This window comes from Solanum lycopersicum, chromosome 2, assembly GCF_036512215.1.
Source record: "Solanum lycopersicum chromosome 2, SLM_r2.1".
Lineage (NCBI taxonomy): Eukaryota > Viridiplantae > Streptophyta > Magnoliopsida > Solanales > Solanaceae > Solanum > Solanum lycopersicum.
In genome coordinates, this window is record NC_090801.1 from 71,022,765 (window position 1) to 71,037,599 (window position 14,835).

A 14,835-nucleotide genomic window follows, 5' to 3' on the forward strand; every position below is an offset into this window, starting at 1 on the left:
TTAGGCTACTTATGTGTTGTTCACTGTGATTTGTCAATTTTTTTAGTTGTCTTATATCATAGATTACCATCATAAAAAAAAGGGGGACATATATCATGATTAAAAACATTATAAGAGTAATGTAACCCAACCCTTCCATTCTAACACTAGTAGTAGTGGAAAGTGTGCAGCTGAAACTATACATCAACCTTAGGAGTTTAATTTAGTGTTCCTAGAAGAACGCAATAATAATGGATCTGATTTTTATTGGAAAAATACCACCTTCAGCAGATCGAAATATATTGTCATGAGAGTTGTATCTTTTTGAACTCCATCTAGGCACACTTTTTATAACTTCTCGTATTGTCAAGTTGCCTAGTTGGATCCATTACTTGTTAAAATCTCCCAGAAACTATGATTCTCCTGAAGCCTTCTGCTTCAAAACAATGTGCACAAAGCGAGCCAATTTACTAAAGCATAAATTACACGATTTTTTAGTTTTTGATAATTTCTGAATTTATAGAGTAAACTCAGGGAAAATAATTAGTTGAAATCATTAAAATAAAAAATAGATTAAAGTTTATTTAGCTATTATACAACTCAGGAAGTGGAACGAAATTTAGTTATTTTGCAGTGTATTTCATACTAGTTAAGGGTTATAATGCTTGCAGAGTTCAACAAGATAGAGTTTAGAGCAAATTTTGAGGAATATCAGACATTAAAATCAGTATGGCACTTTATAGTTATAGTTTGCGCATGTTTGCTACGAAGCTTCTCATTTGTATAAATCGCTGTCATCTGATTCGCAAGCATCTAATTTGTATAAAATCCAGTAATTATATATGTACATCGGTAAGATAATTGTATATATATAACTATTATGTATATATATATCGATGATTGAGTTTTATATCTGCATAAAATTTGAATTTGTATACAATTAAATTGAGTTAAAATATTCATATTTGTATCTCAAATTTCTCTATCGCTTTATATAAACACAAATTGTACGTTGTATTTTGTATAATTGGTGTTTGTATTAAACAAGAAAGGCAAAAAAGAATTAGCAAGGGAAGATTTGTACTTGTATAATTATAAGTGTATAGAACGAAGAGATATGTATTTATATATATAGGCAACTGATAAGGTGATGAGCGAGATTTAGAAGAGATACAAATGACAAAAAATTTATTACGAATTAAAATAAAATATATATTTTGAATTAATAGTTTGTTATAATAGAAAATTCTTTCTCTTCCCTGAGTCGTATGCTATTTAAACAGACAGTTCACTGACATCTTTGACAGATGTGAAATGCCTGAAAATATATATTGCTGATCACATATCTTATCGATTCAGCCCATGGATCAAAGGAGGGCCCATGTAGTCGTAGCTAGCCCACGGAAATAAGAGACGACACCATCTTAAAATACAAATATTTTCTATGATACCAACTACTAATTATTTCAAGAGTACTTGCGGATACAAACGTCCCTTTGTAAGTTCTACTAAGCTAGCGTTTGGTCATAGATATTTAAATATTTTTGATAAATATTATTTGGATGAAAATTTGGGTAAAATTTTACCATGTGTTTGGCCATAGAATTTGAGAAACATATTTCATTTTTTTAAGAAATATGATTTATACCATAAGTTTTTAAAACTATCAAACTAATCATAAATTTGTATTACATAGCACAATAGAAATCTCACGTAACAAGATTTATGACTTCCGCAACAAATAAACAAGAATCATTACGATAAATATTCGTATAGTGAAAAGGTCTTGGTACAAATCATGATAATGAAAATACAACTAATATAAATTCGGGAAAAAAAAGAGAAGAAAACAAAAGGAAATAAATATTGCAATCACTGAAGAACATATGCTTTCTCATCTGAAAGAGTTCAACCTATTCTTTAATATAATCTTCCCACATTTTATGAACAATTTGCTTCTCGATGAGCTTACATTTTCGAATCAGACGATCGAGAAAATGAAGCGATGTTGTTACCCTGAGCCAGTAGTTCGTCACTTTCATCAACAACCATATCATCATTTTCATTTTCATTGAATATTCCATCACTATTTTGGTGTTCACGTAAAAAATTATGCAATACAGCGCAAGCAATTACTATTTTCACTTGCATGTCACATTCATAGTTGTTCATGCCTTGTCTTAGTATTCTTAATCTACTTTTCCATGCACCAAAAGTTCTTTCAATTACATTGCGCAGAGAAGTATGTTTATAGTTAAATAGCTCTTTTCCATTCTTAGACTCTCTTTCACTTCCTCGGTAGTCCTGCAAATGATAGCGCATTCCAATGAAGGAGCTAAAAATCCTCTTGTGTTCCGTAGACCAGCATCAACAACGTAATATTTATCTACCAAAATAAAATAAATGCAATTCATGTTTTATTTAGTAGCTAGTTCATTAAGACTAACTGTAATAAAGGAATGTATGAAATCAAAAGAATGCATGTAGAAGGGAGCTAATTGAATTGGTTGATGTCAATAAATATATTATTTTTGTAAAATAAAAAGTTAAGGGTAAAAATTGAATTTCTAAAACTTTCTAAATAATGAAATTTGGCCCAAATACTAGTTTTTTCTAGTATTTGGGAATTTGGAAAATTTGCCAAAAAAATTTGCCAAATAATAAAAAAGTGTATGGACAAACAAAATTTGTCAAGTTTTTTCCCAAGTTTTACTTGCAAAATTTATGGCCAAACGGGCCCTAAGATGTGAACCATCAACAACAACAACAGGCCTACAGAACTCAAATCCTCTCATCAAAGGTCTTAAAGCAATGAATAGATACATAAATTCATTTTTTTCTGATTTGTGCATCTGTATATAAGAATTTGGATACACCGTTTCCAACATATGTATGTATTTTGGCATATTTTTATATGCATCTGTAGGATTGCCCCTTATCAACTCTAGTGCACGTTCTTTAGCACGCCATGCTTGCTGGTAAGAAATCTCAACACCATACATTTTCGTAACATCATCAATTATATCATTTGGAGTATGTTTTCTTTTATGATTTACCAATTTTGGAGCCGTAAAAGCACCAATAAATCCAACAGTAGCTTGTACTTTACTTAATACCATATCCCTTAATGGACATGTATGCTCACTGTTGAAATATCTTACTTTGAATATATCAGTGTTTTTCCTAACAGACGCCTTTAATTTCCAACAACAATTCTCCGAATAACACTCTAAAACATAGCTGCAATTATACCAATATAAATTTGTTAGTTATTAGTAAAAATGCATACTTGAAACTTTAAGATTTGATACAAATTTTTTTGATATTTACAGTCAATGTATGTAAAGGTATATAACATTTACAATAACAACTCATATTATATTCATGTCAAACAAACTATTTTAAACATTTATATAAATTTCCACTGTGTTTTACCTCCTACACACGTTCACAGACACGTCAACATAATAATACAAAATTAATTAAATTGTCACAATTATAATTTCATCTTTGACTTATACAAAATAAATTTTTAATTATCCAACACCAAGTGATATACTAACCATGTAAATAATCCAAATTTATCCAAAAATATCATTATCTAAAGTGTGTAAACAAAAATCAAATATGAAATACTTACATACCTTTTTGTATCGGACCGTTTGACTCTAAAATTAAAGCTAGTTTTAATTTGTATTTCATCATTACAGCCACAAGAGTTGCTTTATCCTTGTACAATTGTTTTGCCTCCACATTTGATATATTTGTATCTGATATATAATTTTCTTTCTCCATCTCGGGTATGTAACAAGAATCACCAATGTTTGATTTAACAACGTTTAGAGCATTAACGTCTCTTTGTCCACCTTCAATACACATAATTGCACCACTACTTGAATCAAAATTTTGTCACTCCTCTGTACTTTTATCATTTGTATCGATGCAAAGCGGATACATACTGAATCCAACCCTCTTGCTTCTTTATTTCTATAAACAGCTTCACACCCATATCATTCCTAATTATCATCGGAGAAGAATTGTCCTCTACAATATATCGGATAATAATATTTCTTTTCAATTCATCAATATTTAATTCAGTAGCAATTGTTGAGATTAGATTCATATATGAAATATTTTCCCCAACCACGATCCCATCACTTTTGTATTGATTGTATTTAACCTCACTCTCCCATATTCCTGAATGCCTTAGCAATATCGTAATATTCATTACGAAACCGGATACAAAATTACCTTCAAAGAAATTTTGAATATCGTTTCTGCCAAAAAAAATGAAATATCACTAATCAAAATCAAAATATCGTTTCTGCCTAAAAGAAGGAAAGATCACTAATGACAAAATTTAAGGGAATAAAACTGATTTTGAAACACACAAGTTAATGCCTTTATTTAAGAGAATAATAACCGTGGCACATTAAAAGTAGGAATTAATTCAAATTTCAGTTTTTAATCCCCCTAATTACTCAACAAACAGATAAAAATCCCCCAAATTAAAAATGGAATATAATATAATGTATCCGACTATTTTATTATGTATCAGAAACTTATTAAAAATAAGAAATTTTTTGTAAATTTAAAAAGAGTTGGAATAGGAGGTAATTTATGTTTACACATGATTTACATAATTTTTACTTATTTCAATCCTGTTTTATTTAAATAAAAACATTCACTCGCTTTTAATGATGGCCAAAAAAATAAAAATATATTTGTCATATTGGAGTGGCAATGAAGGAAAGCCACATAGGAATGCTAGTTAGCATCCATTAATTATTTCCAAAATATATAATACTTGTAAAATAGTAGTAATTGTCGGGCCAATTTGAATTGAACAAGCAAAGATGAGGCGTGAGGTTCGTCGTGGCACTAGCAGGCAAAGGAATTGGGCGTTACGTTACATCAACCCAAATTAAAAAAATTAACGCCACAAGTCTCCTCGTCTTTTCTCTCTCTCCATTAACGAACGCTCTTTTTTCCTTTTCCACCTTATGAATTATGTAATATAATTTAATTTTAACACGAAATTTAACCAAAGATGGAAAAAAAATTAAAATTTATAGTTTAAAATAAATTATAGATATTTATGTGACTAAAAATTATTTCTTCATTGATAAAATAAATATCTTAAAGTTAAGCTACTACTGAATATAAAAATATGTCATTACTTGTTCTTTTTGAAATCGAGTAAAAAAAAATCAAATAAATTAAGACAAAAGAGAATACTACTATAAAAAAAGAATGTTTGACTATTTTTTTATTACATCTTTATAATAAATATTAACTCAATATATCATTATCTTCGACGGAAAGTCAACATATATGTTATAGATGATTCATACATATGTTATGCATTGACCAGATATTTTTAGTTCTTAAGATTTTGAAAGGCTTAAGCATGGAATACCACGACTTGAGATTTCATGTCCTTATATATATTTATATAATAATAAGGCAATATAGTTAAGTAACTATATTTTATTCTATAAACCTAAAGAATGAAAGACATAATTTATTTTCACTTTGTTCCACTTCCACTCCAGGTACTTAAATTTAGAAATATTGGTATTGTTGCACAAAGAATTCATGAAGGATCAATCCTAAAGAAATATGAAGTGATTAAGGGGTTTGCAAAGTCCATCCTTCTTTCATTTTATTTTCAATTGTAATCTTATATTTTTATTATCTTGTTAATTTATACTAACAATCCATGGCAACATCAACGTGTATACATAAATAAAAATGTCATTTTTTAATTTCCGATAAGTCGAGAATTTCATTTTCAAATAATTTAATCAGATTGCGTCAACATCAAACTTTTAAGTGTGAGCATTAGCATGGCACTTGCATTTTGTGTGGTGGCTAATCCTATTTGTTTTTTTGTCAATTTAGTCGTCTTAAATTTTGTCCCTTTCAACTAATAACCATTACGTTTATCAATTGATGACCCAAAACTAAATCGACTCTACTAATTAGATGACTCTCCCTCCAAAATCGCCAAGCGTCGAATACCCACCACAACGTTTACCAAAAATAAACTATAGTTGATTATATTTAGAAGCGGAGTAAAAAAAAAAAAATTAGTGACTATAATTTTATTGAATTTTGATTTTTTTTTAAAAAGAAATTATCTTATACAACATATTCATCCTTCGAGGATGCGCTGAAAGATTCAAAACAAAAACAATAGAAGTTTATATGAGTACTAATTATTTGTTCATGATCACTATGAAGGTGAAAATTGATTGAATTAGGTTAATTTATTATTGAATGGGTGATGTAGCTGTACAAAAGAAAATTAGTTGATAGTGATTGATTACACTCGAAAATCAAATAAAAGTTTAATTACATGTTAATTAGGTGCCGACGCCTAATTTGCCTCCAATCGGAATGGGTCACGAATCAAATTGCCCAGATTCAATTCATGCCTAAAAGAGTTGGATCATTTTCTCTCTAACTAATACTTATTTCGTCTTTTGCATTTGTTTCTTTAGGTTTAGGTTAATACTACATTATTATACTCCATTATTTATAAACACAATATTATTTTAGTTTATAGGAACATATTACATCTTTAATTAATGAGACAAGGATAAAAACACATTTTAACTATTAATAGTTTGAGTTCCATACGTGCATTATTACTTATTAGTTTGAGAAATATGTCTCTCTCTTTTATTATATTGTATCATGGTATCTTTAATTCACTCTCTCTTTTATTTAAAAAAATTATCACATCGTACGCCATATAAATAAAAAATTCTACCTTGATAAAAATTAATAAATTAATAATTGTTAAAGTTAGAGATTAAAATATTACTATTTCAAAAAAAATTATGAAATAAAATATAAAATACATTTCTTATCTCACTTCATTTATTTGTCTCACGGTACTCCCATTCTTACTTCATCATTTAAAAAAAAAAAAAAAATTCCACCCCACCCCACAAACCCTTTGTTTTCAACTTTTTCTCGTATTGTATATTTGTATCATATAGTTTAGCCTTTAGTTTTTAACTAATATTAGTAATAGTTATTTAATTTTCTTCAAATGAAATATTTTGTTATTGTCATGTGACAATGTTTTTACATATAAAGAGAGAGTGTATTATATACACCCCTAATGTGTGTTTCTCAAACTAATTGTAATTGATAGTTTAGGTATGAAACTCACACTCTCAATAGTTTAAGTATAAAATTCAAAATATAAAACAATTTAATTATATTTTTTATATTTATCTCTTAATTAATTTAATCGCGCACTTTTCACTCCTTTGTTAGTGATGAGTGAATATTTACAAATTTATCATAATTATTAATTGCTTCACCACATAGTCATCTATGTATTATATTAAATTTGTATTGACAACTCATATTTGACGATAATATAATTCTATAAATAGTCAAGTTTAGCTAGTAATTTTTTTTTATTTTCACAAAAGGATACAAAAGAGTATAATGAAGATGAACTATGTTAAAACATATATCACCAAAGGTAATATTTACAAATAATTTAGGGACTAAGAATACCATTGTTCCTTTAGTTTCTGGGTATGCATGATTTCCCAAATATATTTTATTTGGATTTACATATAGTGTTACAGAAGTAGGAGGGTTACAAATTCCTAATAGTGAAATATCAATATTACATGTGTCAATGAAACAAAAAAGTTGTCAATATTATACTACAGTCCCCTGTTTTAGCGGTTTATAATCCAGAACACATCAACATAGTTGCAATTGGAAAGAAAAAAGAAACGACCCTCAACTTATTTATTTGAAAGAAGAAAATTAAGGCAACAAAGAAAAACATTACTATGTGAAAAGGAAATATACCAAAAAGTGTTCAATTCTTGAGTTCTATAATTTTCCATGATTATACATAAAGATAAAGATTAATTAATTTATTAGGTTGGGCAAAAGATTAGACTTGTCTTAATTTTGATATTCTTCATCTTTCTATTTTTTGTGTGGTAGATTTGGATGAGGATAGTCTTTACTGCCATTTCATTTACTCTGTCAAGGAGTAATTAAGTTCAGTAAGCAGAAAAACGTGTCATCAAAATTTATCTAAAGGTTTTTCTTTTCTTATCCTATTCGAAATTTTAATTTGATTGTAATAACTGAATCATATAGTATTTTGTCCTTCGGGATTGAGTAGTATTTTCTTAGACTATTTTTATTTGTTCATACTATTGAGTTGGCACACTTTTAAAAAATAATCAATCAAATAATATTTCTGTTATAATTATATTATTATTTAAATATAATAAATTCATTATTTTTTTATAATGCATTAGAAATGAATTATACTTAATTTAATATATACTAGTATAAATGATAAATTATATTCTTAATATTTTTTTAAAAATTAAAAAAGGAAACTTTCACATATAACTATTCAAAAATAACTTAATTATTCTTCATAACTATAATTTGATAATTACAATACATAGCTACATATAATAGAAAAGAGAGAGGCGAGCGAGAGAGAAGGAAGAGAAAGGACAAAAATAGAAAAAAAATGAATTTTATATATATATATATATATATATATATATATATATATATATATATCAATTAGATAATTATATATTATATATATACTTATATACAACAACTAAAAAATCTCCATCGAATCATATGCCGAGGGAGGCTAATGGAGTAGCCGATGCACTAGCGGAATATGGAAGGAAGACAAAGGATCCAACTATGACAACAAATTATGTCTATATTTTTGATGCATCTCCTTCCTTTGTTAGGAATTGTCTAGAAAGAGATATGAATGCAACTGCTTCATATAGAACAGTTCCCTTTTGTATGGATGAACTTTAATTATTATTAAATAAAATTTTTCTCTTTCTAAGCAAAAAAAAATATATGACAAGGGAGATTAGAAGGAGAAGAGAGACGATCGAGATTGGGAGAGGGAGAAAAGAGGTGAGCGAGAGAGGATAAAGAGTGAGAGAGAGCTGAATTGTATATATATCGATTAGATAATTGTATATTATACATATGCATTTGTATATTTTGGCGAGTTATACATATGCAAATGTAACTAATTATACAAATTCGAAGTCAACTCACATAATTAATGCAGAATGTTAATCATAAATAATAATTATAACAAAACTATAACTATGATGAATAACTAAATAATATAAGTTTGCTTAACCATATTTTTAGGAAGAAAAAAAAGTATTAGCATATATTTATAGTTTAGTGCACAAATAAAAATAGACCAAAAATCTTAGAAAAGTGGGGCATAAGATTAAAAACCACTTATATCCGCCAGATCTGTCCAAATTAGAAAAAAGTGAAAATATAAAAAGTTGAAAGTAACGTTCAGTCAGAAGGGAACAAAAAGGGAAAACATGTGGAACGTTAGATTTAAAATAAAGGAAGTAAGGCTGGGCATTCTTTCTGTTACTCCATTTATTTCATCAAAAAAAAGAAGTGATTTTGATACAAATGTTTTTGAATCATTTGATAGAGGGAAGCTTTAAATGTAACTATAAAGGGAGTTCACAAATTACTTTAGGTCACACGTTTAAAATAACATGTGCCATAGATTTGTATTACTTGTTAATTAGAATACGCTAATGATAGTCCCTCCAAATTTCCTTGGCCTTTTTTCTGCTTTTTCATTAACCACTTGTTCGGTGGTTTTATTTTGAGAAAGAAAATTGTTAAAACGCCTAATTAGTTTGGTTACGACAGCCTAATTATTATTAACTATATATAATAAGGTAATGTGCAAATTAAAAGGCAACAACATCTGAAACGAAAGAGGATGAAATATATTTCCACGCAATGAGAAAATAATTAGAATATGGGTATGGTTAATTTTTGCGCGTTGGAGTTGTGTCTCAATCTTACGCATGTTTTACACGAATAAATAAAACAATATATACTCCAAGAAAGAAAATTATTACTACTGACTATTTCCAAGAAATTTCAGATGAGTAGTTTGCTTTTGTTTTGCTGGCACCTACTCTTTGACTTGCCACACATATATATTCAAACCAAAGCCATTTTATTTTTTAATTTGATAAATTCTGGACTCAAAAGAAGTGAAAATTAGTACATTACCATTCTCTGTCATTCATTTTCCTTTGTTTGAGATTTGTGTTAATCTTCCAAGCACGTAATAAATAAATAAATAAATGAGCATGTTGTGCATGATCGATGCTTGAAACTAATCTTTGACAGCTGTGAGAGTTCAAGACTAACCCGAATAATGTGAAGCCCTAAAATGGGAATTTATTCGCATGATCTTTTGTCGAATTGCTTATTAGGTGAAATACTAGAAAAGGATAAATTTTCCATTAATAATAATAAATAGAAAGGGGAAGCACGTCTTTGTATGGATTAAAATGCAAATTAAATTGATGCATGGGTTTTCACATGGCTATACTACTTTTTTTTTCTTTAAAAAAATAGAGTCAATCATTCCATAATGATATGCCATTCTTGCCTGCTGATAAAGCTAATCATAACATTTTAGTTTAGAGTATGAATAAACGTGTCACAACAGTGTGTAATCAATGTAACAACTTACATAATAATGCATTTGTATAATGACTACTTCATTAATAAATCAACTCTAAGTATTCCCTTGATTCCATTCATATTATATCTTCTTTTAAGATGTTGCATTATTTTTTAAAAAAAATAATCTTAATTTAAAAAGTATATATTCTCTTTACCTCATTGAGAATTAATTTATCTAATTATTGAAGTTAAATTTAGATAAACTCGATATTTAAAATACTCTACTAATAAGAAAATCAAAGTTGATAAAATGATTAGTACAGTATGGACAAAATAAAGCAAGTAATTGACCAAAAAATATTCTGATTTCTGAATAGACATAACATAATGCGTGTTTAAGAAAACTCAAAGACAATTCAAACACGGTCCTTTAGGCCCACCTCAATTCGATACTCCAAATTACATTACTCTATACTTTCTTTATTTCAAAAAATTAAATCATCGAAATTTTTACCATTCTTTAAGAAAAAAACATTAATATATTAATTAGGCATACTTTTTAATGTTTATCATTATTAATTATTATTACTTTTATAATAAAATAACTAAATATTAATTATAATAACTAATTTTAATAATAATTAACAAAACATAAATATATATTTAAATTCTTTTTAAAAATATTAAATAATTAAATTAATTTTAAAAATAGAATATTTCTAAAATTCAATTTTAAATGGAGTGCATACTTGCAACTAATATCGAGACACAAAAAGTGGAATTCCAAAATTTCCCCACTATCTTTTTACATTATTCTTTTTGGATTCATCTATTTTTATTATTTAATGATAATGAGTAGTTGGTTTAATAATAATTCAAATATTTTTTATTCATAAATAAAAAAATCAAAATGATCCTCTTTTTGTTTTTCTTAACCTACCACAACCCTATGGAATTAAAAATGTAAATACTCTATATTTTAGCATACAAAAAGTCAAATCTTATTTCAAATGTTTTTATCGTTTAAATTTATTTATTTAATTTTAATTTATTATAATTTTTTTTATTACTTTAATATATTATGAATTAAAAAAGATAAACTAAAAAGAAAAATAATACTTGTAGAAAGTTGTAAGAAAAGCCAAATCTCAAGTAAATTACTTATTTGCAATAATACTAACCTTTTAAGATAGGACCCACCCATTTTCTCCATTACAAATTACGATAATTTTGGTATTGAAAGCCCCACAATTTTCCTATGATATTTTGCTCTCCACTCTGTTCTGTTCTGCTATCGGGCATTTCAACAATTTGTCCCTTCTTTGCCGAAGCGTAGCGCTCCCTTTTACTGCATTTTCTCCTACGACTTTCATCTAGGTTCTTAGAGGCATCTCGGTGGTACAAATCAAGTGTTTTCTGTTAGCAATGGGTTCATCTGCTTCAGTGCATAAAGATCCGAAATCAGCAATGAAGCTCCGTTTTGTCTTTGCATCTAAATCTGACAAGCTTGTGAGTCCCTCACCTATCAAAGATAAACCCCTTGATACTGCTGAAATCAAACTCTCTCTTCCTCAAATCAAACCTCAGCGTTCCCCGGTGCTCCCGCTTAACAGTTTTAGCGACTATGGTACCATCTTCTTCTTTTCAATTCCTGTCCGATTATTCAGTTTGTTTTTATGTTTATTTGACGTTGATTTCACTTTATGTTCGACGCTTTTGTGTGGGGTTTCTCGTGATGAGAAAAAAAAAGAGGAGGAAAATTGATGCTTTTCATGTGAAACACTTTTTTTTCAGTTTCAAATTTTGAGTTAGTCTGATGTTGGATTACTAGTTTCTTCTATTTGCTAAGGAAATTGGTTGTTCTACAGAAATTTTATCTAATGTTTAAGAAAATTGTAGAGATGTTCTGTTTATCTGAAAGGCATGATTAACAGGTTGATGGTCTTCCAACTAATAGTTCCTTTGTTGGATAATAACTATTTGTTGAATGAACTTTAACTCCATCACTAACACAATTCCTGTTCAAAATTGTCTTCTTATGAAACTTAGAAAATTACAATTTTAATGACTTAAGTGTGTTCTTCTTATTATTTTTTTGTTTGCTGTCTATTCCTTTGTGCCATTAGGTAAGATTGACTGACGAGCTACTGTTAAAATCATGTGCAATGCCAAAATTCTCTTATTGGTGGGGTCATTTGCAGCACATGTTGTGGCACTACGACCTTTCAAAAAAAAAGAAAGAAAGAAAGAAAGAGACACCCTGTAGCTTAATGTGAATAATTCAATAGAAGAGTCATTTTCAATATTCTTTATATTCAACCCAGATGTATTTGTCAATATAAAAATGGATGTATAATATAAGTGTAATCCATGTACATTTAGTGTAAAAAGTAAACAGTGAAATACAGGCTAAAGACACCGTTTTACAGGGAAAATGGCTTCCTTGTTTCATTTCATCATCTGTGCAAGCAGCTGTAACCTTAGTTGAGATTTGCACGTTTAATTCAGCGACTTTTCTTGTTTCATAATCCTTGTCAATTGTGTTACATGTAATTTTCCTCTTGTCATGTGGTTTTGTTACAACAGTCAGGGGATCCTTCATTGACTTCTTTCAAAGCAATCCGACGAATCATCTTGTTTTCTATGATATTTATGTGGTAATAGCACTCTCTAGTCAAAATAAGTTTCTTCTGTGTATTTTATGCCATTGACAAAATGTAGTGCAGTTTTTTACTGTAAAGACTTAACTAATGCCTACTAGTTTAGTTTTCTCAGAAGTGTCTAACTAGTTCTGTTTCTTGTTTATTTTTTTATATGGGTGAATTTGTTTTGAATGTGATGTGTTGGGATTGTGGTGGAATAATGGTGAAAACGACATGCTCTATGCTTTCTTTCAGTTTCTTCTTTCGTTTCCCTTGTATCCTCAAACTGATTTCATGAAGCAGAGCCCACATTGTGAAGCTTTCAATATATTTTTAATTGAATTATGTTCATGTTATTGTGCATTTGTCATTGTTACTAGTATTCTCATGATACATTTTATCGTTTCTAATAGCCTAAGGCATTCTTTTGTTTAGGTAGCAAGGAGGAGGCCTTTTTTGATTCCCAGGCCTGGTTGGAGTCAGATTGTGATGATGACTTCTTTAGTGTCAAGGGAGGTGAGACAGAACTTTGATACCTGATGCTCTTTCCATATTCTCCGTTCATCTTTCTTCTCATGTTATTATAGTCATAAAATTGAAAATGGCTATTATGCATTCAACTGAATCATTAGTAATGACTGCTAAGGCAATTTGAGAAGACCAGATCTAGAAAATCAGGTATTGGAAGTACCTGACCTTTTTGTTCAAGAAAAGTGCCACACCAGTGCGTAGTTTTTGCTAAAATAGGGATCTAAGTGTCAGGAACACTTTTTATTCTTGTTGTGAGTAGCCACCTTCAATTTACACTTGCAATCATTATCATTAATTCTTGTAGTCTATCTGTCTTCAATGCAGATTTTACACCATCACTTGGAAATACTCCTTCGTGTGGAAATACACCTGTGCATCGAGGTTTGTTGGTCGGTAATCTGCTAGGTAATCGAGCCTCTTTTGGAGAAAGAACTTCTGCTTCTATACCGCAATCTTCTCCAATACACAAGAGGAAGAATTTACTTGAGCTTTTCAAAGAAAGCTCAAGAAACCGGAACCCGAATGAGCATGGTGCTGAAGACAACGAAAATATACAGGCAGCTGGTCTACAGCTACCACCTAAATCCACATTTAGCACACCTCATGTGCCGGTGTCTAGTGGCAAGAGCACCCCTGTAGGAAAGTACAAAAGTGAGGCAAAATCGCTGAGGTCAGTACAATGTTGTCTTCCCAGGTTGAGTGGCAGTTTTAGGGAAAAGAGGAAGAGTATGAGTCCTGCAAATACCGTGGGCTAATAGCTAGAACTCGGCTTTCATAAGTTCTCTATGTATGTATATGCTAGTGCACAAGGAATTGTGCATCTATTGAGCTTTGCACTTTGACCCTCAGTAACTTGAGGGCCGTGAGATGAGGTGTGCATTGGCACACACTTACTGTGTATAAATTAAACTTATAAAGAACAGCTTTGTTAATAAATTAACAAGGTCGTATTCTGTTAATGTATATGTTTCTTCTGCTTTCCTCAGTTGTCTGATTATTATTCCTCTACTCTTAATGAACCAAAAAGAACCTAATTACTATGTTATTTCGTAAAACCTTGCAATTACTTGCGTTTGGGTGGACTTGTATCTCCGTATGTTTTCTTTGAACAAATAATAAAGTAGGAGGGGGCCTAGTGCATAGAACGTCGAAAGGGGCCTTATTTTGAAGCAGCTAT

The 14,835-nt window shown here is 29.3% G+C and overlaps 1 protein-coding gene and 1 long non-coding RNA gene across 2 annotated transcripts; one reads left to right on the forward strand and one right to left on the reverse strand.

Annotated features, from left to right (window-relative positions):
* Positions 1 to 1,713: 1,713 nt before the first annotated feature.
* LOC109119619 (uncharacterized) lies at positions 1,714 to 11,011 on the reverse strand. Its single transcript, XR_011215011.1, has 2 exons — positions 3,624 to 11,011; positions 1,714 to 3,219 (listed from the first exon to the last, which is right to left on the reverse strand). It is a non-coding gene; the product is annotated as an uncharacterized lncRNA (long non-coding RNA).
* Positions 11,012 to 11,357: 346 nt separating this feature from the next.
* LOC101245413 (uncharacterized) lies at positions 11,358 to 14,638 on the forward strand. The gene is made up of 3 exons (XM_004231740.3): positions 11,358 to 12,112; positions 13,563 to 13,643; positions 13,983 to 14,638. The coding sequence occupies exons 1-3, from the start codon at positions 11,911 to 11,913 to the stop codon at positions 14,411 to 14,413; spliced, it is 714 nt and encodes a 237-aa protein (XP_004231788.1). The 5' UTR covers positions 11,358 to 11,910; the 3' UTR covers positions 14,414 to 14,638.
* The last annotated feature ends 197 nt before the right edge of the window (positions 14,639 to 14,835 follow it).